The sequence below is a fragment of the Carcharodon carcharias genome, chromosome 6 (assembly GCF_017639515.1).
Source record: "Carcharodon carcharias isolate sCarCar2 chromosome 6, sCarCar2.pri, whole genome shotgun sequence".
NCBI classification, from domain to species: Eukaryota; Metazoa; Chordata; class Chondrichthyes; order Lamniformes; family Lamnidae; genus Carcharodon; species Carcharodon carcharias.
The window spans coordinates 35,299,773-35,326,275 of record NC_054472.1 but is presented as its reverse complement, the minus strand read 5'-3'; the positions used below and the strand labels follow the sequence as shown (position 1 = coordinate 35,326,275).

The window sequence follows — 26,503 nt, the reverse complement described above, 5'->3', positions numbered from 1 at the left end:
CATCCACCACTACTCTCCTCCGTCTGGGCTGAACTTGTTCTCACACTGAACAATTTCTCCTTTAACTCCTCTCACTTCCTCCAAATAAAAGGTGTGGCTGTGGGTACCCGCATGGACCCCAGCTATGCCTGTCTCTTCATGGGGTATGTGGAACATTTTTTGTTCCAGTCCTACTCCGGCCCCCTCCCACAACTCTTTCTCCAGTACATCGATGATTACTTCGGTGCTGCTTCATGCTCTCATTGAGACCTGGAAAAATTTATTAATTTTGCTTCCAATCTCCACCCCTCCATCATTTTCACGTGGTCCATCTCTGACACTTCCCTTCCCTGACCTCTCTGTCTCAATTTCTGGTGATAGACTATCCACCAATATCCATTACAAGCCTACCGACTCCCACAGCTACCTTGACTACAGCTGCTCACACCCTGCTTCCTGTAAGGACTCTATCCCATTCTCTCAGTTCCTTCACCTCTGTCACATCTGTTCCGATGATGCTACCTTCAAAAACAGTTCCTCTGACAGGTCCTCCTTCTTCCTTAACTGAGGTTTTCCACCCACGGTAATTGACAGGGCCTTCAACCGTGTCCGGCCCATCTCCCCCGCATCCACCCTCACACCTTCTCCTCCCTCCCAGAAACATGATAGGGTCCCCCTGTCCTCACTTATCACCCCACCAGCCTCCACATTCAAAGGATCATCCTCCGTCATTTCCGCCAACTCCAGCATGATGCCACCACCAAACACATCTTCCCTTCACCCTCGCTGGTAGCATTCCATAGGAATCGTTCCCTCCGTGACACCCTGGTCCACTCCTCCATCACCCCCTACTCCTCAACCCCCACCTACGGCACCTCCCCATGCATACGCAAAATATGCAACACCTGTCCCATTAATTCCTCTCTCCTCACCGTCCAAGGGCCCAAACACTCCTTTCAAGTGAAGCAGCATTTCACTTGCATTTCACACAACTTAGTCTACTGCATTTGTTGCTCCCAATGCAGTTTCCTCTACATTGGAGAGACCAAACGCAGACTGGGCGACCGCTTTGCAGAACACCTTCGGTCTGTCCGCAAGAATGACCCAGACCTCCGTGTCGCTTGCCATTTTAACACCGCACCCTGCTCTCTTGCCCACATGTCTGTCCTTGGCTTGCTGCATTGTTCCAGTGAAGCGCAAGGCAAACTGGAGGGACAGCACCTCATCTTCCGACTTGGCACTTTACAGCCTTCCGGACTGAATATTGAGTTCCACAACTTTAGAGCTTGAACTCCCTCCTCCATCCCCACCCTCTTTCTGTTTCTTCCCCCTCCCTTTTGTTTTTTCCAATAATTTATATAGATTTTTCTTTTCCCACATATTTCCATTATTTTTAAATCTATATATTTGATGCCCTTTTAGTCTTATTTCACCCCACCCCCACTAGTGCTATCTGTACCTTGCGTGTTCTGCTGTCCATTCTTAACTAGCACATTCTTTTAGATAACCTTCAACACCTCTTTTTTTATTTTGTCTGTGACATCTTTTGGTTATCTGCTCCTATCACTGCTTGCTTGTCCCTACAACCACACTTCTCCCCTTAACCCCCACCTTAAACCAGCTTATATTTCACCACTCTCCTATTTTTACTTAGTTCTGTTGAAGGGTCATAAGGACTCGAAACGTTAACTGTACTCTTCTCCACCGATGCTGCCAGACCTGCTGAGTTTTTCCAGGTATTTTTTATTTTTTGTTTTGGATTTCCAGCATCCACAGTTTTTTTGTTTTTATTTAAGAGCTAACATATGTTGTTCCTTTAAAATTGCAGCTAATCAGCTCTTGACAATCTCATTTCCATTATAATTCCTATGGGATTTGTAATTACAAGTGTTTTTGGATAAGATTAGGGGAAGAAAGGCACAGGAGCTGGCTGTCCCATCTTTTCCCTCTTGCTTTCTAGTTTGCCTTTAATAGCAATGTCACATCCCATCTTTTCCCTCTTGCTTTCTAGTTTGGCTTTAATAGTAATGGGAAACCTAAATCCTTTTGGGGATACTTTCAAAGTTTCAAAGTGAAGTTAAAATAAATCATTATAACACTATGACTTTGTGTAAATGATTTGCTGTTTCCTTGTTAGTCATAAAAACAAAAAAACTGCGGATGCTGGAAATCCAAAACAAAAACAGAATTACCTGGAAAAACTCAGCAGGTCTGGCAGCATCGGTGGAGAAGAAAAGAGTTGACGTTTCGAGTCCTCATGACCCTTCGACAGAACTTGCGTTCGAGTCCAAGAAAGAGTATTTTTCAACTCTTTCTTGGACTTGAACGCAAGTTCTGTCGAAGGGTCATGAGGACTCGAAACGTCAACTCTTTTCTTCTCCACCGATGCTGCCAGACCTGCTGAGTTTTTCCAGGTAATTCTGTTTTTGTTCCTTGTTAGTCACTCTGGTTCTTTTGCTCATGTTGAGCTGCGCTTTGATGTAATTCATCTCTTTAAGGAAAATAATGGATAACAAATCAAACTGGCTTTTTAACAACTAAGGGCTTGAACAATCTTCCACAAACAATCTCCATGACCTCTGAGGATTCATTTAAGGAAAATCTGTTGAGCTTTTTAAATTAATGTGACCATTGACTACACTCATTGCGCACCTCCTGTGAAAATTCCCTGGTGGAAGGCCATGAAGGGAAACCTTACCAAGTTAACATTGTGTTCGAGGAAATGTTAACGGGTTTAACATCTTGAAAGTGGATAAACCCCCAGTCCCAGACTAAATGCATCCTAGGCTGTTAAAGGAAGTAAGAGAAGAAATAGTGGAGGCTCTGACTATCATTTTCTGAATGTCTCTGGATATGGGTATGGTGCCAGAGGATTGCTAATGTTGTAGCATTGTTCAAAAAGAGTAAAAGGGATAGACTGAGTAATTTCAGGCCAGCCCACCCACCATCAGTGGGTAAATTATTGGAAAAAATTCAGAGAGACAGGATAAATCTTAATTTAGAGAGACATGGATTAATCAAAGACAGTCAGCATGGATTTGTTCAAGGAAGGTCATATCTGACTAACATGATTGACTTTTCTGAAGAGGATTGATGAGGTGTTGCATTTGATGTTGTCTTTATGAGTATTAGCAAATCTTTGATTAGATCCCACATGGCAGACTGGTAACCAAGGTCTCCCTCTCTCTCTTCCTCAGGCAGTCCTTTGGGATCAAGGATGGCTTATTTCCACTCAGTTCGATGGGTTCTCAGAAGGCTGATAAATCCAATCTGCGGTCTGTGGACTCTGCCACATGTGGGGCCAGTGGCGCTTGAAGGGTTGAGCAGATGGGCTGTTTGGAGGTTTGTGCCCCCCCTTCAATGCCTCAACTTTGTCTCTGCATGTTTCTGATGAAGTCCTTTGATGTGTTTGGTGCCTTCCTGAATGAGCCTTCTTCATTATTTCTGTGAAATCTTACAGAAATGAGCCCCATGTTTTACACCTTCAGTTTTGCTTCAAAGCCTTGCAACATCGATGCCTGTTTTGCAATCATTAGACATGATTTCATTTTCAGGGGAGAATACTTTTAACCCCACAGATGACTATTTCCTAAATCAGATCCCATAAAACAGTTACTAATAAGAAAGCCACTTGGAATCAAATAGAATCTTTATTTTACTCGACACCAACAACATTGGAATACATTAAGTGCAGGCCTTAGTTTTCTTGAAACATGGATGCCAATCCTCTCCAGATGCCATGTATTGAGCATATTGTTTTTATTTTGGACTGGAGCCTGTAGGAGCCATCATGAGCCAGGTAGAAGCTGGGATCCATTAATGTTTCAGATTTGAGGGGTCTAAAAATCTACAGACAAGTTAAACACTTATTGTTGCATATGCTAAGTGCAGGTAACCAGACTTATAGTTCTCTACAATGGGGATTTACATAGTACAGAGTAAAGCCCAGCTGTCTACAGTGACTGGCACATAATGACAGTTCTAAACAGAGGAGGCCCAGGCACAATGGTTGTTATCCCCAAACTAATCAATACACAAAAGCGCCTTGTCCTTTAATTAGTGAGTACTACTGTGTATTCAGCCAGCTGGTTTGGCACACTCTCTGAATGCATATTTTTGAGCATGTAACTGTTATAAAAACTATATTAACAATGAATGTTTTGAACAATTGAGAAAAGTTTCCATACTCAGGTTGCTTTACCTGGACCAGTTATGAAAACTAGCAATGAATAATCACCACAGAAGCTAACATAAGAACAAACTGAAGCTTCAGGGTGAGTCAAGCCAATAAGAAAACCAAAGGATTATTTTAGTACGGTGTTGTGGCATAAAACAGGAACATTACAAGAACTTCTCTGCTTTTCCATTTTTAGGAAGCCAGCCAATTGGCTGAATTCATACTTGCAATATTAGCATACAAATAAACATTCATATAAAATTAATCTGTTCTCATTTAACTGAGGTATTGATTGGTGTAAGAAAAAGATTAAAATACACAAGTCGAGACCACTATTAAAGTAATGGAGAAAGGAACATTATGTGGCTCCATTAATGGAACTGTATGTTAATGGTGCACAGTGTGACTCATTACACAGGCATATTTAACTCTGCAGATTATTGCAGATAAAGAATCAGTGATAAGTCAAATTGATGCAGGATCAAAAACCGCCTGATGATAATTACAAAAACATCAGAACAAATCCATGACATAAAGCTGTGATTCATCATTCTGAATTGAATCATTCACAGTTAATCTGAATATTTAGGTAGAAAACCTCAATCCCTAAACCTTTCATTTATTGCAGGATAAAAACAATAATTTTAGTTTAATTACTGTGTCTTAGAGTGCAGTATTCACAGTAAAACTACAGATAACTTTGATGCCAAACTGGCTGCAGGAAATACAGTTACTATAAAGAGTATAATTTTAACATTACCCAATACTTTTCAGTTCCTCTACAAGTTAAGCACTTGTAAGCTGCACACAAGATACTTCCATCAAACACTGAGGTTTGTATTTTATAAATATCTCATCTGCCCATATTTGACAATCACCTTATACGCAGTAACTCCCTTCCAAGAAAAATTCAATATACGTATAAAACGAACAATATTGAATAATAGCTGTGGTATTAGCCCTGCTTGAATATGCATTCAAATGAAAAACTGGCACAAACTTTAGCTAGTGGGACATGAACTTTTTTTCACCAGCTGGATAGTCTCCAAGATTCTTCAGGCAGTTCAGATAATCCACTAAGACTGTGGATAAGACACAATGGAGATAATTTTCTGAGATGTGTAACAAGTGGTTGATCGGATGTTAACTGTTTTAAAACTATTGCTCAAAAGTCAACTGTCCTTTTCCAGTAGTCTCCGATTAGAGAAACTGTTAGGTGACATTAACACATTATGCCATAAAGCTCACAAGCACACATGCAGAAACTGATGATGTGAAAGCGAGTTTTGAATCAGTGCATGCAGAGATGGGAGGCATCACTGGCACAAGGCCCAATCAATTATAATTGCTAGGCCTTGTTCTCATACGATTGATGTGATCGATCAATCTTATGAGCAGCAGAACCCCCTTCACCCTTTTTGTCCAATTTCTGGTGAGCTCCCAAGCTAGCATACTTTAAAGGATGAATGCACCTCTTAAAGAAAGGCTGTACTCATTGAATTTAAACACTGTTTTGTGTTCAGTTTGATTCTGTTGGATAGCTGGATGGAAGGAAAACGTTGGCTCAGGTTTTTAGATATTTCCCTGGAGATGGTGTTGCCAGTGGTCACACTGTACTGCTCTTACTCTCACTCCTAACACACTTGCTGTTTGCTCCCTTCAATGGTTTTACTAACAACGTACTCTTCGCATCTGATAGCTATTACAGAACTTGCAATTCCTGTGTTACATCTTCCCTAATTCACGCTTTTATTACAAAAACAAAAATTGTTGGAAAAACTCAGCAGGCCTGACAGCATCTGTGGAGAGGAAAACAGAGTTAACGTTTCGAGTCCGTATGACTCTTCATCAGAACTTAAAATTTCAAGTCATACGGACTTGAAATGTTTAACTCTGTCCTCCTCTCCACAGATGCTGTCAGACCTGCTGAGTTTTTTTTAGCAATTTTTGTTTTCGTTTCAGATTTCTAGCATTCGCAGTATTCTGCTTTTATCACACTGTTATTAATTGTTCAACATGTCCTTATTCTGGGATGAAGCACTCAACTTCATGGTCTTCACCAGGTGGAACAGTGGGACACCATTGGAGATAGTAAAGTTGGTAATTTTTCTCAGTTCAGTGACTGTTTATCATTTGGACCCCATTATGTGCCACAAACAATTGTACCTTCAATCAAGTTCAAACCTCAAACAGTATGGTCAAACCCTTCAAGTTCAGCCTGCCATTGCCATCCTAACACTTGTCCCTTTCCTCTTTCCTTTAGGTTCTCCCCAGCAACAAGAATCTCCCCCAGAACCTTTTGAAGAGGAGCATAGTCCTCCTGAGGAAATATCGTCAAGTGTTCCATGCCTTCCAAGCAGTAATGCAGAACTGGCACCCTGGGTGGGTTAGATAGAAAATTTCAGAGGCTTGCACCTGGTGAAACACACAGTACAAATGAACAGGAGCAGGTAGTGGTGGCAGCACCTTTTAACTGCATTAATATTGGACCTGAAATAACTCAAAATAGTTCATTTTTGACTCTCAGTCAAGTTTGTCGCCCATCCTTACTCTAAAAATAACGTTTTCCCTGAAGTGTAACAATGATCGTTAAACCTGCTTGAGAGGGTTCACATTTCAACAGCAAATTCCAATGGTCAGCTCTTGAATAGTCAATTTGTTATTTTAATTTTATAGATCTCTTTGACAGGCCGTAAACAAATTGTATAGTTCAGAGAAAGTAGCCTCCATTGTCTCCTTGTCCAAACTGACACCGTTGGATAGCTCAGCACACCTCTGTACAGCTTTAGAGAGCTGGGATTGCAATGGATGATACACCCTAAGTTCACTCAGCCGTGGCGAAAACAAAGGACGGAAAATCTTATCACAAATAACCTGTAAGAAAAAAATAAACAAATTAGTCATTACATCTGAGCTTAGATAGTGGTTTCATAAGGACATACCCATTGCTGGAACACATCAAAAAATTAAGCAAAGGAAAGGTGGTCCAGTGACCAACACATAGCAGCATAGTAAGGCTGAATGAGAGCTATCATTGTGATTCTCACTGGCTGTTGGAAACACTGTCTAATTAGAGATAAACCATTGGATTGAGGGGAAACAAAGCTGTGAAAATTAATCTAGACTGCAGAGAATCAAGCTTCCACAGAATCAGTTACATAGTAATGTTGAAAGAGGAAAGGACTGATGATGTGTAAGAGGACCCCACGTAAGGGAGAAAAGTAATAATTTCTCCAAGCTTTTTCCTAGAGGCGCAATTTCTTGTGCCAGCAGCCATCAGGTACCTCCTGTGGAAATTGTCTTTTATTCATGAGTCTCAACATTAAGTGTTGATCAGCTACTTGATCTGGGGGAGGGTGCTGTTATGACATAGCAGTTGTTAAAGGCTGAGTTATTTAAAGTCCCAGAGGGAAACTTTAAACAACTGTCATAACCTATATTTTCAATTGGTATGTTTTGAGTTGCAGCTCTAAATTTAGGAATAAGACCACCAGTTCTCAAGAGGTTTTATATCAAACTAAATCAAACATGTATTAATTTACAACAAATTAGACACATATACATGACTACAAATTACTACTATCATAACTTTTAACAAATTCCCAAATTAATCTCCACTAAGGCAACAATAACCAATAGACTTAAACATACACCAGGCAAAGCATTTTTCACCTTATAAATTCAAATTGAGGTTCCTTTCAATTTGGTTCCTTTGCAGACAGTTGTAGACTTACAGCTGTTTAGATATTACATGCCTTTGCCCTGCTCACACAAACTCCTTTCTGTTATACTCAGCCTTTCCCTTCAATTCAAATTCGCTTTGTATTACCAGGCCCTTTGAACTCCACCTCTTTTAACAATAAAACCCCTTTCATAGTACCAATTTTATTAGTAATATAAACATATTGCTTGGTGTTTCCTGGCTAGATGCAAGATTTCACCCCCAGTCTTTGAATGGTTTATTCAACAAAATCCAAACGACCCCTTTACCATACTTTTTATATCTCAAAACTACTATACATCAAAGCACCCAGACTAGCTGTCTTTAATCCAGTTAACACAAACACAGATTAAACCTCTATTTAAAAAAATTCCAATAACATTATGTACATTAATATCTCTTCCTGACAGTGCCTTAGCTCAGCCTCATTTGTCTGATGTTCACACAGTCACAACTGCCACTGAAGTCACTGGATATCAATCAGGAGCAGGAATCCTGCATCATATTCCTGCCTGCTGGTCTGGGAATAGTAAAACTAACAACTTTTCTACTACTATTACTACTACTTGAGATGTGCCAAAAAATAACTTTAAAATAAGAAAAATATTAATTTAAAATCTAATGGAGATAAGTTACAAGTGTGATGTACAACTAATGGTATTAGGCGGCTCACCATACCAGGGTGAAAAGCAAACTATTCCTTTAACTAAATCAAGTATTTTCCCCTTAAAGAGACAATCTTTGATCTCATGGACCACTATTCCCCAAATCAGAAAGTGCCAAAATCAAGCCTGTGCATTTGCTCTTTCAGAAAAAGTGCCTCGTCTTTTCTCGGCACCTTTAAGAAAACTCACTCTTGAGATCAGGATCTTTTGCTAAATTAGGTGGAATCATCCTGGATTTGCACGAAGTGGGGTAGCGGGTGGGAAAAGAATGTTTACCCACTGGCTGCAATGGCGGCTTTTCATGCTGTAACGTCCCAATGCTGCCTCATTGATCATGCATTCCGGGCGGCCTCTGATTCGTCTGCCATGCCATCACTTCTCTGCTTCCTCATGCCAGGTGCCGTATTTAAAGTACAGCCATGCGCACCCTCTCAGTGCTTCAAGCCCAGGACTGATGTAAACAAGACATGGCCCCAAAAGGCAAGAAGACTGTAGCACCCCCAAATTCAGCAGCACATGCTTAGAATGACTTTTGGACACAGTGGAAACCTGCCATGATGTCCTATATCCCCATTCTGGCCACAGGAGGGGCAGCAACATCATCAACCCGACTTGGGAGATGATGGCAGCAGTGGTCAGTGCCAATGTCCTGCAAAAGAGGATAGCACCCAGTGCCGAAAAAGGATAAACGATCTCCTCTCTTCTGCTAGGTTAAGTCACTCTTCTCATCACTCTCAACTCACACACTCATGAATCCATCAAACATCCACTGGGATCTCATTCACTTCCAGTTCAAGGAACATCACCATTTATTCTGTCTCACACACCTCCATTGTCCTCATCACATCCATGGAACCACTCACCACCCACACATGCCAAGCATACTTATCATCTGGCCTGGCAGACGCCCTGCTTACACTCTCTCCCTTTGTAGTAATTTAGGACAAGCTGGCACACAGCAAAAGGGAGACTGGTGAATTAACGTCTGATATCAAGGTCTTCATGGATGTTGAAAACAGAGCCATCCAGCTGGCCAGCGAAGATCTGGGCCATTCCTTTGCTGATGTAGAAGTTGGCGGTGCTCAGCCAAGTGGAGATCCAGCAGTGCAACATCCATCAGATAACCATGTGAGTGATGTGTCCTGTTTCACTAGCTACCGCCATGCATTAATCATCTCTCCTTGCTTTCGCAACCACAGTTAGGACACAGTCGGAGGAGTCCATGATCCAGGTCCTCAACTCAAACCCCAAATACACCTCGGAAGAAGAATCTGATGACACCCTCATTGAAGACCTGTCACAATACTCACCAGTACCTTCCACCAGCACCTTGGTGGGACCAAGCTTCATAGTAGCCTCGGGATCACAATCCGGTGAGCACATCGCACTGTCTGATCCATAGCAGGTGGCGGCAGGGACTTCCCAGGTTACCAGCACTCAGATGACCGCTGGAGACAAGTAACTTGCTGAGTCTGAGTCAGATGACAAGCCTCTGGACTCGGTCATACTTCAGTTGCTGAAGCTGTTAAGGCAAGCTCGGGATCATCAGGAAGGGATATCCACTGCATTCCTAGATTGCAAGGCATGCTGGAGAAATCTGTCCACCTTCAGTCTGAGGTGATAATGTCAGCATGCCAACGCACCAAGGTGAACACTGGGTCCAGGATATCGGTCCTGCACTGCTGCTCAGGCTGGAACTCCATCACTGGCACCATAGTTGGCCTCCAACAGTGTCAACGTGAAAGGGGTGCGGGCAGCTCGATCTCACTCCAACTTCCCCTTCTCCTCAAGGAGTCATCCTTGGGCACCCATAGGGAGGAGGATCAGCAGTAGGATCTGGGGCCATCCACCCAGGTGACTCCGGGAGTGTCCGGCCCATCAGAATCCCCTCTTCCTGTGACCCCAGCAAATCCAGCCCAGCAGGTCAACGAGGGTGCCACTGCCACACAGCATGATTCCAAAAGTAGGCTGGGGCCCTCCAGGTCTCAGCCGTCCACAAGCCGCCAGTCAAGGTCATCACAGACAAGGCTTAGCAGTCAGCAAATTGCCTCCACCTCTACTGTGTATGTCAGGGTGGGGTGGGGGGGGGGGGCTGTGTGTGTGTGTGTGTGTGGGGCGGTGTCACCAAGACATAGCAGCAGGGTTAGGAAGGTTAAGAAGGTGTAACTCTTTCGAGTACAAACCCGTTTCCATCTGTTTCAGATGAAGTTACATTGTTTCATAGTTTACCATTGTGAGATTTGAACTCTTGATAATCTTTTAAATGAAAATCAAATCAACAAAATTGGGATAAATCAGGCACAGCCCCTAATTCAGGTCAGCTGTAAAACCAAGGACAAAAATTTAAAGGAACCTTACAAACTTTAAATCAAAATGTGATTAAAGGAGTCAACAAAAAACCCCAGTCCCCGCAGTGCCCACCGAGCATGGAAGGCCTCGAGAGTGCCAGCAGACACCGCGTGCTCCCTCTCCAGAGACATCCAGCAGCCAATGTAGCCGCGGAAGAGGGACAAACAATCGGGCGGGACTCCCCCGTCGATAGCCCGCTGCCTGGACCTGTTAATGGCCAACTTGGCCAGGCCCAGGAGCAGGTTCACGAGGAGGTCCTCCTCCTTCCCGACCCCCTTCCGCACCGGGTGCCCATAGATCAGGAGCGTGGGGCTGAAGTGTAAACAAAACATCAATAAAAGGTTTTTCAAATAACTAAAAAGGGAGTGCAGCCTACAACAGCCTATGTATACATGGTCCACGGACTCCACAAGACCGCAAAAAGGGCACGTGTCCTGAGAGACCGTGAACCTATGCATCCTCTTATTATAGGGGACTGCTGCATGCAACACCCTCCAACCCAGGTCCCCAATAGAAAGGGGGAGGACACCTCCGTAGAGGGCCTCCCATCGGGGGCCTCCGCCGCCGGACGGCAACAAGGCACGCCAGGGCCTGTCCGGTCGACAGACAAGGGCGAGAAAATGGAAGGTGTGCAGCAGCAGTCCATACAAAAAGCCCCTCTTTGCCGTGCCAAAAGGCACAGAGGGCATGTCCCCAAGGCGGCTCATATTGCGGGGCACCAGCACCCGAGGGAGGGTTCGGGGCTTGGGGCCAATGTGGAATTCCGTCCGAACAGGGGAACGCTCAGACGGAAGACCACCGCGCACCTGGGCCACCTCAAGACCCAAAATAACGTCGGGTCCGAGCACGACCGTTCTCAGGTCTTGGATGGCATCGGCTGCGACCTAGACACTCACAGACGCGCGTCGCGCCAACTCCTGCGGGAGCATCCAGCCCAGTCCTCCGCCACCCAGCACGTCCCCGATCCTGGTCACCGCTGCGGCCACAGCCCTCCTCTCCGCCAACCACTGAAAAGGACGGAGGGGCGGATTCCTGAGCAGCGGCTCTCTGACGATAGCCGCTACTCCTGACGGGGGAGAGCTGCGTCGCAAGGCGACCACTTTCCAGACTTTGATCAGGTCCTGGTAAAAGACGGGCAACGCCTGCAAGGAGCCACCGAGGCCCAGATGTTCTATAAACAGGAGCTGCACGTCATAATTCAGGCCGTGCACCTGACGGAAGAAATACGTCGTCAGGGCACACCATCTAGGAGGAGGCTCGACGTAGAGGTATCACTGCAGGGTCTGAAGGCGGAAAGTCGCCACCTGTGTGCGTAGGCACACTAGCGCCTGACCACCCTCCCTAAGCGGGAGACTCAGAACCTCGGCAGCGACCCAGTGCAATCTTTTGTCCCAGAAGAAGTCGACTAACAATCTCTGGATTCTTGTGACAAAGTCCGGGGGAGGGGTCAAAGTGACAAGCCGATACCACAACATGGCAGCGATCAGCTTGTTTATGACCAGAACTCGACCTCGGTAAGATAGCACTCGGAGCAGTCCTGTCCAGCGCCGCAGGCAAGCGGTGACTTTCGTCTCCAGTTCCTGCCAGTTTGCCGGCCAGGATTCCTCAGCAGGGCAGAGATGGACCCCCAGGTAGAGGAGGCTGGTCCTGCTCCAGGTGAAAGGCCTGAGCTCCTCGGGTAGGGGATCCATCTGCCACTGACCGACCAGGAGTCCCGAACATTTACCCCAGTTGATCCTGGCAGAAGAAGCGGCAGAGTAGATCTCCTGGCACTCGCGCATCCTCCGCAGGTCAGCCGGGTCACTAAACATAAGGAGCACGTCATCGGCGTAAGCCGAAAGGACCACCCCGATGCCTGGCCCGCACAGAACCAATCCCGACAACCTCCTCCACAAGAGGCGCAGGAAAGGCTCCACGCAAATAGAATACAACTGGCCAGACAGGGGGCAGCCCTGACGTACCCCTCTCCCAAAGCGAAGGGGCGCCGTCAGGGACCTGTTAACCTTCACTAGACACTCCACGGCGGTGTACAGAAGTCGGATCCGGGCGACAAAAGGAAGGTTGCAACTGACACACAGCAGGACCCTGAAAGCAGGCCAGGGTACTCTAGGTCTCGGCCCTCCAGAGGACGCCCATCAAGGTCATCATAGACAGAGCGTAGCAGTCAGCAGGCTGCCTCCTCCTCCACTGTGGGTGTCGGGGGAGCACCAAAATCTAGCAGCAGGGTTAGGAAGATGTAACTCTTTCGAGTACAAACCCGTTTCCATCTGTTTCAGATGAAGTTACATAGTTTGCCATTGTGAGATTTGAACTCTTGATAATCTTTTAAATGAAAACCAAATCAACAAAATTGGGATAAATCAGGCACAGCCCCTAATTCAGGTCAGCTGTAAAACCAAGAACAAAGTTTAAAGGAAACTTACAAACTTTAAATCAAAATGTGATTAAAGGGGTCAACAAAACACCCCAGTCCCCGCGGTGCCCACCGAGCACGGAAGGCCTCGAGAGTGCCAGCAGACACCGCGTGCTCCTTCTCCAGGGACATCCGGCAGCGAACGTAGCCGCGGAAGAGGGACAAACAATCGGGCGGGACTCCCCCGTCGATCGCCCGCTGCCTGGACCTGTTAATGGCCAACTTGGCCAGGCCCAGGAGCAGGTTCACGAGGAGGTCCTCCTCCTTCCCGACCCCCTTCCGCACCGGGTGTTACTCCTTTGGCTTGGCCTAAATAGCCAAGTGGTTATGGTACTGGGTTTGTAACCCCAAGATCAAATCTCACAATGCCATCTATGAAACAATGTAACTTCATTTGAAACAGATGGAAATGTGTTTGTACTCGAAAGAGTTACACCTTCTTAACGCTTGGCCTAAATAGCCAAGTGGTTATGGTACTGGGTTTGTAACCCCAAGATCAAACGTTCAAATCTCATGATGGCAAAACTATCAAAGTTTTGTAAGCAGAGGATTTTCTGTAAGCTGCAAGGCTTCTTGTAACTCTTGAGTACAAACCCATTTCCATCTGTTTCAGATGAAGTTACATAGCTTGCCATTGATGAGATTTGAACTCTTGATCTTGGGGTTACAAGCCCAGTACCATGACCACTTGGCTATTTAGGCCAAGCGTTAAGAAGGTGTAACTCTTTCGAGTACAAACACATTTCCATCTGTTTCAGATGAAGTTACATTGTTTCATAGTTTGCCATTGTGAGATTTGATCTTGGGGTTACAAACCCAGTACCATAACCACTTGGCTATTTAGGCCAAGCCAAAGGAGTAACTCTTTCGAGTACAAACCCGTTTCCATCTGTTTTTCAGATGAAGTTACATTGTTTCATAGTTTACCAGTGTGAGATTTGAACTCTTGATCTTGGGGTTATAAACCCAGTACCATAACCACTTGGCTATTTAGGCCAAGCGTTAAAAAGGTGTAATTCTTTCGAGTACAAACCCTTTTCCATCTGTTTTTCAGATGAAGTTACATTGTTTCATAGTTTACCAGTGTGAGATTTGAACTCTTGATTTTGGGGTTATAAACCCAGTACCATAACCACTTGGCTATTTAGGCCAAGCGTTAAAAAGGTGTAGTTGCACAGCCTGAGCATGGGTGTTAATCATGTGTACATAATATGTTCTTTGTAATAAACTCTCAGAAATGTCTCCCTGCCTATGGCTCCTTGTTCTGATGAGCAGCAGTGGTTGTGCCACTCAGATGTGAAACCTTTCTGCACAAGATAAAGGCAGGTATTTCAGCCCAAGGCCTCTTCCCTGTGTTCTATGCAACCTTCCCTGCACACTGATGGTGTGCCTTCATTGTCACTGGTTACATCAGCTATCCCTGCACCTCGATGGGGCTTATCATTGCTGCCAGAATGTCCTGGGACAGTGGCACAGAATTCCATCATTCTCTCTGTGTGTCCCCAGACACTTTGAGCTGTGGCTGCCCCCGCATCTGTGTCCGTGACATTGTGGTCCTCAAGGGTTCAGCTCACGAAGGATGCCATAGGATCAGAAGAAGTTAAAGTTTCCCCGCTACATCTCCATGATATGGCCCTGCTCACAGATGCAAGTGAGCTGCCATCAGTGAGACAGGAGTCAGACATTCACATAAGCTGTGTAAGGATCTATGGAATGTCCCCAATGCATGTTGTCATCATCCTCCTGGAATGTAGGAACTATGGGCAACCGCTGCATCTCAATGACAGGAGCCTTAACACAGAGGGTATGTGCACTGCCATCAGCCAGACAGGAATCAAACATTCATAGATGCAATGTGGGGATCTATGGTGTCTCCTCACTGCAAGTCGCCATCATCCTCCACAAATCTAGCAGCTATGAGGGCCTCCCGAGTCCACCTGCCTTATCTGGCCAGCGCGATGACCTCATTGATGTTATCGTTGCCTTTGAGGACCTCCTCATCCTCATCCATGTTGACATCCTCATCATTGGAGGAGACATGCAGCTCCTCCATCTCCTCTTCAGGCAGCTCCTCCCCCCATTGCAGCACCAGGTTGTGAAGGGCACAGCAGGTGACGACGATGCATGATACCCTCTGGGTACTGTATTGCAAGGCTCCACCAGACCGGTCCAGGCACCAGAACCTCATTTTCAACATTCCAAAGGTTTGCACCACCAAAGTGCAAGGTGCAGCATGAGCCTCGCTGTACCTACTCTCTGTTGCTCTCTGAGGCCACTGCACGAGTGTCATCAGCCACATCCTCTGCAGGTTGTTCCTGTCCCTGAACAGCCAACCCTGCAGCCTCTGTGGACCCTGGAAGACATCAGTGATCTGAGATCTACTGAGAGTGTAGGAGCCATGGACACTCCCTGGGAACTGTGCACAGACCTACAGGATGTGTTTGTGGTGTCACACACCAGCTGAACATTCAGTGAGTGGAAGCCCTTGTAGTTGACATAGTTGACCACTTGTTACGACGGAGATCTGAGCACCATGTGAGTGCAGTCAATGGCACCCTGCAGCTGTGGGAAACCAGAGATCTGGTCAAATCCAATCGCTCTTGCATCCTGGCTGTCCTGGTCCCGCGAGAAATGCACAAAGTTGTGCGCCCTTGCGAAGATGGCATCTGTGAACTCATGGATGCATTTGTACATGGAGGCTTGAGATATCCCATAGTGGTCACCTGTGGAGCCCTGAAAGGAGTCACTGGCATAAAAATTAAGCACTGCAGTCACTTTCATGGCCACTGGCAGTGGATGACCTCTATGCCCTGAGGCGCCAAATCCTGCAATAGCTGACAGATGCAACTGACCAGTTCCCTGGACAGGCGCAATCTTCGGCGATGCTGATGCTTGGTCAACTGCATGAATGACAAGCGCCATCTATAGCATCTGGGTCTAGCTAGGCCCAGTGACAAAATAAAAACAAAAAAAAACCAAAAAACTGTGGATGCTGGAAATCCAAAACAAAAACAGAAACAGAAATACCTGGAAAAACCCAGCAGGTCTGGCAGCATCGGCGGAGAAGAGTACAAAGAGTTCTGTTGAAGGGTCATGAGGACTTGAAACGTCAACTGTACTCTTCTCCGCCGATGCTGCCAGACCTGCTGAGTTTTTCCAGGTATTTCTGTTTCTGTTTGTGTTTACCGACCAGTGACAGCTCACTGTAGCTTTTCAGCGGTAAGCGCGGGAGCGCTAGCCGCTCCTTCTTCCTGAGGATGCTGCTTCTCCCTCTGCCTAGCCAGGTGCCTCCATCACTCTCTTCTCCTTGTCTCCGCTCTCTCATGAGGAATACAGCTAGGTCACCAGGCTCCAATCTCCTTATGCACTTCTCCTGCAGGATGAAAGAGAGAGATGCATGGGTTAGCTTGGGTGTACTAAGAATCTCTTTTGGTTAAGTCAGAGGGCCCCTTAATGCATGCCAGAGAGTGCTGGCCACCACTTGGATGGCCACATGTTACTGCACTGCATGGCTGCTTGAAACCCCGCCCTCCTCCGCCCCACTCCACCTGACCCAGTGACAGCAGCTTTGCCCATTGGACTGCATGCTGTGCCCTCAGCTCAGGTACAGGCATTCTCCTAACCCACACTGCGCTGTTAGCTTGAACCATGGGAGAAACTGGTCCAAACCTAAATGATAACATTGCACCTTCACCAGAGACTGCTTGACAGCCAGCTTTAACAAGGAGATTGTACAATGTGACCAGTTGTCCAACTGTTCTGCAGTCTACTAAAATGCTCATTAGTATGTAGTCTGTGCCCAAGGGATGAAAAGCTCTGGAGCATTTGGTGGCACTCTCATGCCTCTGTGTTGCTTGAATGGGCAGGTAAGCTAGATGCCCGACTCCAGGCTTGTCAATGTGGCTGTGCCTGAATTGTCTAAGCTGCGGAGGAATGGTCACTTCATACAAGGTTTCCCTAATGCCTGGCCACTTCCCTCCCACCCCCGCCCCCTGTATATGCTTGTGCGCTACCTTCACCCGAAGGGCAGCCCTTGCCCCGGCACCACACTGTCAGCCAGCCAGGAAAATGCAACTTGCCCGTGCCCTCGCTTGTATGCGTGCTGCCTCAACCTTGAGGTCCAACAGGCAACGCGCGCGAGCACTGTGCAAAGTTACTGTGCGCTCACCTTTGGGTTCCCCTCAAAGTGCATGTCTCCAGGTGCATGCCTTATAAATGCTGTTGTGAAACTACAAATTTGCCCAGATGCTCCAGCCCCATGCTGGATGATTCCAGCGAGCAGGGTTTCTTATGGTATGCAGATGTATTAAAACGAAGTTCCCAATGTGCGATGGAGGGAAACGCAGCCCACCATTGACAGGTGGAGCGGACGATTGCAAACTGGTTTCACAATGTTGTGGAACCGATTTTTGGCCTTCCTGCCATATTGTTCACTCACGCCTGCCATGACGCCCGACGCCAATGGGCACAGAAAATTCCACCCATTTTCTCGGGTTGCACCCTGCTGTCACTGTGTTACATCATGAGAGCATATCTGCTTATGTACCTTATCATATCAGGTATATCTTACTATGGTTAGACAAGTTCAGGAGAAAGTACATAAAAAGGATCTTCTCAGATCGGAAAGGATGCAACTATCATGAAGAACTGAGCAAACTCAGACTCTTTTCTCTGGAAAAAAGATGATTAGGAAAACTGTTGGACATCTTTAAAATCTTGAAGGGGTTTGGTAGGAGGGATGTAGAGAAATTATTTCAATTTATGAATGGGTTCAGAGCAAGAGGGCGTAAATATTAGAAACACCAAGAGATCAAGTAAAAAGAAGAGAAATTTCTCTCTGCAGACTGGTGAGTATGTGAAATTTGTTCACTGTACACTATCACTGAAGCTTAAAATTTCCCTCTATTTTTTCTGTCTCCTCTTTGCATCTTTCTATTTGTCTTCTGTTCTTTGTTTCTTCCTCTGTGTAACTCTCAGACACTTCTCTCATTGTCTCTGCCTGTTATTTGTCTCTGAAATTTTGTTTCTTCCATTTTTTTCTTTCTTGAGTGTTAGAAGCAGACAGCTTAAAGCATACATGAAGGACAAGGGAATAGAGGAATATGGGGCTAGGGTGGGAAGAGGTAATTAGAGTGGGAGGAAACTTGTGTGGAGTGTAAACAACAGCACACATCATGTGTTCTGAAAGGCATGTTTCTGTGCTATAGATTCAATGCAATTCTAACTAACTTCTTCCACTATCTAATACAGAGCAAGATCAGGCAAAACATATATTACAATGTAAAGTTTGAATTATCTGTAATTGTTTGTTATATTATGAGGTTTGACCGTATGTTTTAACAGTAGGCAGACATGCAAAAGTAACTGTTTGGTCCTGGATTTTTAAGGATCTTGAGGCAGAAATTACATCCAATGGAATCGAGTATCAGACGGGACGATTTGATACCAGCCGTTTTGCGCCACTGCCAGAGACAAGTTTCTACTTCCTTGTATTGATTTTCTTGATGTAAGTTTAACATCTCTGCAGTTCAGCTGAGTGACATTTTAAGTCATGACGAGGATGGGAAACCTGAGGTACAAGTGGGATCACAGGAAATAAGGACAGAAATAGGCCATTCTCTCAAGCTTATTTTAAGGTTCAACTAGACCAAAGCTGATCTGTACCTTAACTCCAACTATCCCACTTGATTTGATAACCCTTAATCCTCTGACCCAACAAAGATCTATCCATTTCTGTTTTGAGATTTTCAATTAACCTAGCCCCCCCAACAGCTTTTTGGGGTAGCGAGTTCCAAATTTCTACTACCCATTGTGTGAAGAAGTCCTTTCTGTCATCACTTCTGAATGGCCCAGTTCTAATGTTAAAATGAATCCCTCTTGTTCTGGGCCCTCCCACCAGAGGTAATAGTTTTTCTCTATCTACCCTATCAAATCCTTTAATCATTCTAAACACCTCCATTAGATCACCTATACTGTCTTCTATACTCAAGGGGATGCAAGTTTAGTCTATGCAATCTGCCCTTGTAATTTAATTCTTTTAGCACTGGGATCATTCTGGTGAATCTGTGCTGCACCCCCTCCAAGGACAATATATCCTCCATAAGTTCTGGTCCCCAGAACTGAATGTATATAGAATCTAACCGCAGCTCTGTGCAACTGCCCACTGAGATTTTCCAGTTAGCAATGCAGGTGGCTAACAATGGCCTGAACCAACACGGTGGATCCAGGGTGGGAATTTGGGGGGAGGATGGTGGGGGCAATGGATCGGGTGAGGGAAACCTCCCCCGACCCATAAAAGTGGCTGGGCACAGAAGCAGCCACTGGTCTCACCATGAAAGGGTTGTCCCTCCATGATCACAACCAGGCAAACTACAAAATAACTAACCTGTTCTTCAGAGGGCACATCCATGTTGCCATTAATTGGCCTGACTCTTTAAAAATTCTGGTGGATCTGTCCGGAATACGCCATGTAGTGTTGGGAACCAGAATTGAAGCAGCGGCTGAGTTCCTGGCCTAGAATTGAAAATCCTGGCCATAGATCGGAAACATAAACCTTATTTTTCCCTCTGCAGATGCTGCCTGGCCTGCTGAGTACTTTAAGCCTTTTCTATTTTTATTTCAGATTTCCAACATCTGCAGTGTTTGATCCTTTGATCTGATTGAGACTGGGTGCAAAGCCTAAGCCCCTTTTGCTATCAGTGAACGTCCAAATGTGTGTTCAGCCAGTGTGGCCCCAGGACACTGAGGAGAGAGGAACCTTGAAGCCATTTTTGATTTTTATGCTTGCATCAGCTGTAGGTGCAAGAGTCTTACTCTATCCTTCTAAAAGGGCTCTCAGATCCAGCATTATGGATCAGTGTTCATTTTACTTCTGCTTTACTACCAGGAAATATGCTTTCCCCAGGTGCAAAGCAGCCAAAAATTAGTCCTACATCTATTACACCATGTCTTACACTTGAACATAAACCAACATGCAGAAACAGTATACATTCCAATAGCTGGGCTCACCATCATACTATAATCCAATCCACAACTGTATTTGTTCATTCCTGGCTGAACATGCAAAGTAGGATTTTTTTATACTGCAAGTCCATTTCAGTTTCCGCCAGTTTACCGAGGAACACTATGCTGCACTGGACTGTTACATCTGCTTCAACCTCTGCTCCAGTTGCCTTAGAGATTCGGCATTCCTTCAATGACACATTATTACAAAATTTAGTCCACCCTTTGTGGACCTTTTGTTTCATAAAAAAGCATTAGAGTTTGGATGTTGCTGGAGCGGGCCATCTCGTCGTGTACACCAATGGTTAGACTTTTTCCTGCACCCTTCATCTTGAAATTCTTTTGCACAGCACCTCGCTAGAAGAGTGAAGGTAACAGGGCTTCTGGGGTCTTAGTGAACAGCAAAAAAAGTCCTTAATGAAACTCAAGGGTTGAGAAAGAGACAGGTACAATGGAGGAGGAGGGTGAATTAAAGTCAGTCAATCAGGTGCAGAATAAGAAATAAAGACAGGGAAAGAGAAAGTGGATTAAGAGAGAAAATGATAAAAGGGACAGAAAGGTAAAATTAAAAGAAATGTAAATTATTACCTTAAATCTCTAGCAACGATTCACTACTTGAAGGAAAGATTTAACAGCAAACTCAACAGTTCAAATTGTTCCCTTTCGGGGTGAGAGAGGTTGTCTGGCATTGCATTAATAATGATCATATTGTTTAACGGGCACTTAGGCTCTTAATTACGAGACTTGCTGAGGTGAGTTTAGTGGGCAATTAATGTGCAAATCCAGCAAGGTCTTAAAAATAACTGGGAGACTAAGAGCGAGATATGCAGGTGGAATAAATGGTGAAGCATTGTAAATCAACCAGCAAGTTCTGAAGATTTGCAACTCATGGCGTATCTCTTAATTCCCTGAATTTGCCAGCTGAATTGTAAATTAATAAAGGAATGCATCATTTAACACACAATTATTTCTCCACGATGATCCAGACAATGATTCTGCTGCCTCCCAGTGAGCTCTGACAGAGAGAGTAATAGTTTCCAAAGGCCAGTTATATATACTTAAAATGTTACCATCTGCTTTAATTTCAGTTTTACTGTTTGTTAATAGTACAACATTATAGAGTTAATGGTGCTGATTAAGTCGTGCTCTGGGGAATTACACTGGTGTACATGTGGCAGCATGTCTAAGTTCACAAATTATCCACCTTATTAATCTTTCCTGTTTCATGTCAATTTTACTGGTTATATGAAGTTTCAAAGATTAGTTGCTCTTGTTAACTTCTGTTCTTTTCAACATGTAATTGTTACACATTTGTAACAATTTGCAAAATACAAGTCAATGCGACGAGGAACAAAGTTTATAGAAAATAAACAATGGAATGATGTATCCTTCATTATCGGTTTATATCACATCGTTCTCCACTGCTTCAACATATCAATTTAGGTCATCTGTAAAGCTGATTTCTTTTTAAGAGCAGAATTGTTTTTTTTCAAATGAACAATGTTATAGTTTAGCGAAAACATTTTAATAATAAGTTTGGAAGAATGTGAATTGATTTGCCTTTGCTCCACTCCGTTGAATTCAATATGATCACAGGCATCTATGAAACATTGAGGGATTAAGATTGAGGCATCCATGAACAATGCGCATGTACATCAGACCTATTTTTACAGATGGGTAACTCTTGGTCATTGTGGTTTCAGTTCACATATGTATTAAAACTTAAGGAATTCAAATTTCCCATTGGTCACCATGGTTGCCCACAGAGCAAGCAGAATGTCAGCCAACAAATCTGCACTAAATAAGAAGTTATCTTAGTTTAAGCTTTGTTCCGGTTACATTCCCTAAGTTGGTTTTTGTTTTATTCTTTCACGGGATGTGGGTTTCACTGGCTAGGCCAACATTTGTTTCCCATCCTTAAATTGTCTTTACGAAAGTGGTGGTGAACCACTTCAGTCCATGTGGTTCAGGTACACCCATGGTGCTGTGACAGCAGCCACAAGCAATGTGAAATAAAAAGCAATGAAGGGACGAGAAATGGGGATAAATAAACAATGAAGAGGAGGGGTGAGCAGAATGTCAATTGTAAAGATAAGAAAGAGAGAAACAAACCTAAAGAAACACTGAACAAAAACAGAATTACCTGGAAAAATTCAGCAGGTCTGGCAGCATCGGCGGAGAAGAAAAGAGTTGACGTTTCGAGTCCTCATGACCCTTCGACAGAACTGCCAGACCTGCTGAGTTTTTCCAGGTAATTCTGTTTTTGTTTTGGATTTCCAGCATCCGCAGTTTTTTTGTTTTTATCTAAAGAAATACTGATTGGGTTTGGAAGACAATGAGTATTGAGCTGCAGAGAAAGGTAGAATTAAGATTTGTGAACTGATATGCTAATTGTATCCTAATGGTAGCCACTAGTCATAAAACACAACCAATATTTCATGTACAATATCACATCAATCAAATAACCAGAGGTATATGGGCGTTAAGACAATTATTGATTAAATTCAATGTAAAAAAATTACAACTGACCTGCAGGTTGTTATTTGTGCGCTCTGCTCTGCATTTTTTAGTCTTTATATTACACCTAGAGAAACAGTCAAAGAAGTTGCAGTCTTCATCACCTGTACAATTTTGTTCAAGGATGTCACGCATTTTAGGTTCAAAAAAGGCCATGTCCACATCAATTGCAACAACCTGCAACAGTAAAATGGAAAAACAGCTTATATCTCCAAATTAATTTCAACAGGATTTAATTAATGCATTCTCAATTATAAAATTAATTTCCATATATAAGGATAGAAAATGCTGCAAACAATATTAGCAGGTAAAACCCAGAAGTGTTCAGTAGCATTCCTGTTTGCTCTTTTAATGGAAATGTTAACCCATGTATTTGAAGCTTAGAGAGTAGTTTTACTAAGGACAGAAATTGAACTAGGAAATGATTCAAAGTAATCAAGTCAAGACTGTGGTAACTCAATGAAGTTCAAAAGAATTTTAACTACTCATATAGAACAGTTGGCCATCATTCACCTATTCACACATGGGATATTTGATATAGACACATGGGGAGGATTTTTCCCTCATCAGGCTCAGTTGGGGCGGGCGGGCGCAGTCGGGAAACCGACCGCTACCCACAGTTGGGCCAGACCATGATTTCACACTGGCAGGCCAATTAATGCCCGCCCAATGTGAAATGTGAGTTGCAGCGTTCAGTGACAGGGGGAAGGAGGGCGAGCGCAAACTACATGCATGCACGTGGGTGTGTGCTGGAAAAGATCCCTGAGGCACAGAGCTACTTCAGGGAGATGAACATGTTTCAAAATAAAAAAAATAAATATTTCTAAAATGTAATAAAACATTTCCCCACATGTGCCTCTGTCACATGAGCAGGCGCATGTTATAAATTAAATTTTAATGTTTTTATTTTATTCTTATTTGCTGTTCAAAACCTCATCCCGCCCGTGGATGGGGTTTCCTAAAAAAATGCAAAGGCCGCTTGGCCTTTTCGTCTGCCCAGCAACTGTAAGGTTGGACTGGCAGCGAAAAATTTCTTTCAGTTGCCTTTTTGATGGCCTTAATAAGCCTTTTAATTGTCGGCGGGTGCGCTTCCGACTCTGGCGCTCACATGCCAACCGAAGTATCGCGCGAGTGCACGATGACGTTGGGAAGCTCACCCGACGTCACTGCGTGTCATTTTACCTTTGGTCAGGTCGGGCATGCGCCTGCCTGACGAGCTAAAAATTCTCCTCATGAAATGCTTGCTCACAAATACATGAGCTAATGTTTGTATGCATCTTGCTTCAGAGCATTAATTTTCCTAAACTTACACATATGTAATTGCATTAACAAACATTTTTATGGTGGATTTGATTCTTGATATTAAAGATTTAAAATATAAAAATTGAGACCAGCAATTACTATAGATGCTAGTGGGTTAAATAAACACCTTCCATTTCATTGTTACTATTAGGTTATTTGCGTTTTTTTTTAATATATTATCTATGTGGGTAGGATGATAGTATCTGAGTTCAGGTGCGGTTCAGGCTTTTAATCCTGATGTCATCTCTTTCTAAGGCATGAAAGGTCCTACATGAAATGTGTATGCAGTCTCCAACCAAGTTCATGGTGAGAACAGGACCATAGCATAAAACCATCCAGGAATTGCCTGTGTTTTGAAATAAGTTAGCATTGCTGTTCAATCAACTTTACTCACAGAACCTCATTCCAAAATATAGCTTTAGGATCCTAACAGCCATCACCACATTTTGGAACAGGCAATCTTTTATATCCTTCCACATCTTGGAATGATATAATCTACACTGACACACCACAATGTCCCAGCTCATTGATCTTATTCCCAATTATTTTTAGCTGCTCAAAAATTGTCATGCATAGTGAGAGAATTGCCTTTAATGGTATTACAACTAGTGATAGACTACTGTACTTTCCAATACACCTAACATTAACTGTGAATATAGGATTTTAACTTCCTTTCAGAAGTCTTTACTCCCAACGGATCCAAAATTCTTCTCTCTCTAGTTGAGCCACTTTCCAAAGAGAACACAGCATTTGTCGCTTCACTCAGCATGGTCTGGGGAATGGAAAAACAGAGTAGAATAAAGGCGAATGTACATTTTGGGGTTATCTGGTCCTGGTCAAATGGGTGGGGGATGGGGGGTAGGGCCGGGGGGGACTTGCTTCTCCTTAGAATTCTTCATGATCAGAGAGCCATAACTTTATCTGTTGTTGACATTTAAAAGCCTGGTTAGATCACCATCACTTTCTATTTTTGCCTATTGTTTCACTCTTGATACCTGCTAATCTTGCAGACCTGAACTGCCAAATCCTGTTCAAATATCTTGCTTTAGTTAACCTGGATTCTATCCACACAACCGGAAACGGATTCCCTGGCATTTTGGAATTCCTGCCCCTTAAGTCTGGCTCCTGCACTATGTTCTACTCTGAGTCAGAAGACACCGTCAAAGCTCTCTATAAGCATGTGCATAGTTCCACCATGCGCAGACAGGTATTTGCATATACATATTCACTTATGGGACTGAAAATCAATGGTTGTTCCAAGAGAGTTCCATTGATGTAAGCAAGTGGGAACTCTTCTAAGTTGGGAGTTGCTGCGCCTTCCTTCAGGACCTGGCACTGGGCTAGGTCCCTTCAGGGGGAATTACAAAGCATACCCTCCCTCCATGATCTGTCCTCCTGACACATCAATATCACACTTTCAGAACCGAGAAGACAGCTGCAATTTTTCACAGTGTTCACTGTGCTTAAAGAGAACTGTGGTATGATAGAATTGGTTCCATTGGGACCGGTGTGAAAATGCCAAGTTTTATTTACCTCTGATCTGTAACAAGCTTTCCATTAACATCCTGAAGACCAAGGTATAGTTAGGTAATGTGAGGATGAAGATAGTCTCTTGTGCATTGTTAGATTACAAGAAGATGAACACAGAGCCTGGTATTATACTTGAATTACACAAAGATTCTCTTTTGTGCACTCAGGCTATTTGAAATTATGGAGAATTCCATAGGTTCCAGCCTCAGCTCCAGCCCCAGTAACATATATAATTTTAAAATTCCATTTGGCTGTTTACATCCCAAACCAACTGAAATGGTTGCAGAATTTATACTGCAAATGGCAAGAAAATATTATCCTTTAAGTTACTGTAAATTATGCTATCATAGAAACACTTTGGCTACCCTGATTCCTCTCCCTGATAATTTAAAGGCAGTATTAATCCTTTTAAAATAAATATATTATCCTTCTATTAAAATAATGGAGTGAGAAATTTGAAATGAATGAATTAACTTTTTCAGAATAATTTCACTTACAATAATTGTCAAACTTAAAAATTACTTTTGTCCTTTATTGGTATTAATAAAGATCTGAAAACGGAATAAATCCTGAAATCAGTTCAAATAACTTGCCTCAGATCAATTTTCTTTTCCCTTCTCTACTAACTCTCCACTGCTATCCTCTCCTGAAGATGTTTACATCTTAGGCATTGGATGGGCTAAACAAATAAAGGGGGGAAATCATCGCGATGGCCAATTCCATCTTCATTTAACATCCACACACATACACACACATACATAATTCCAGCAGAAATCATTGAATACTGCTCAGGAGCTGGAACAACACACAATTCTGCCCTTTACTAAAATGTCTTGTGAGCATTTCAA

General features: G+C 43.8%; 1 protein-coding gene across 1 annotated transcript in view; it reads right to left on the bottom strand.

The window, feature by feature from the left end:
• Nucleotides 1-6,057: 6,057 nt before the first annotated feature.
• Nucleotides 6,058-26,503, bottom strand: part of dipk1c (divergent protein kinase domain 1C) — a 44,514-nt gene continuing 24,068 nt past the window's right edge. Inside the window, exons 3-4 of the mRNA XM_041190072.1 lie at nucleotides 22,836-23,000; nucleotides 6,058-7,030 (exon numbers count right to left, since the gene is read on the bottom strand). Coding sequence (XP_041046006.1) covers nucleotides 6,827-7,030; nucleotides 22,836-23,000 — 369 coding nt within the window. The 3' untranslated portion in view covers nucleotides 6,058-6,826. The remainder of the gene's footprint in view (nucleotides 7,031-22,835; nucleotides 23,001-26,503) is intronic.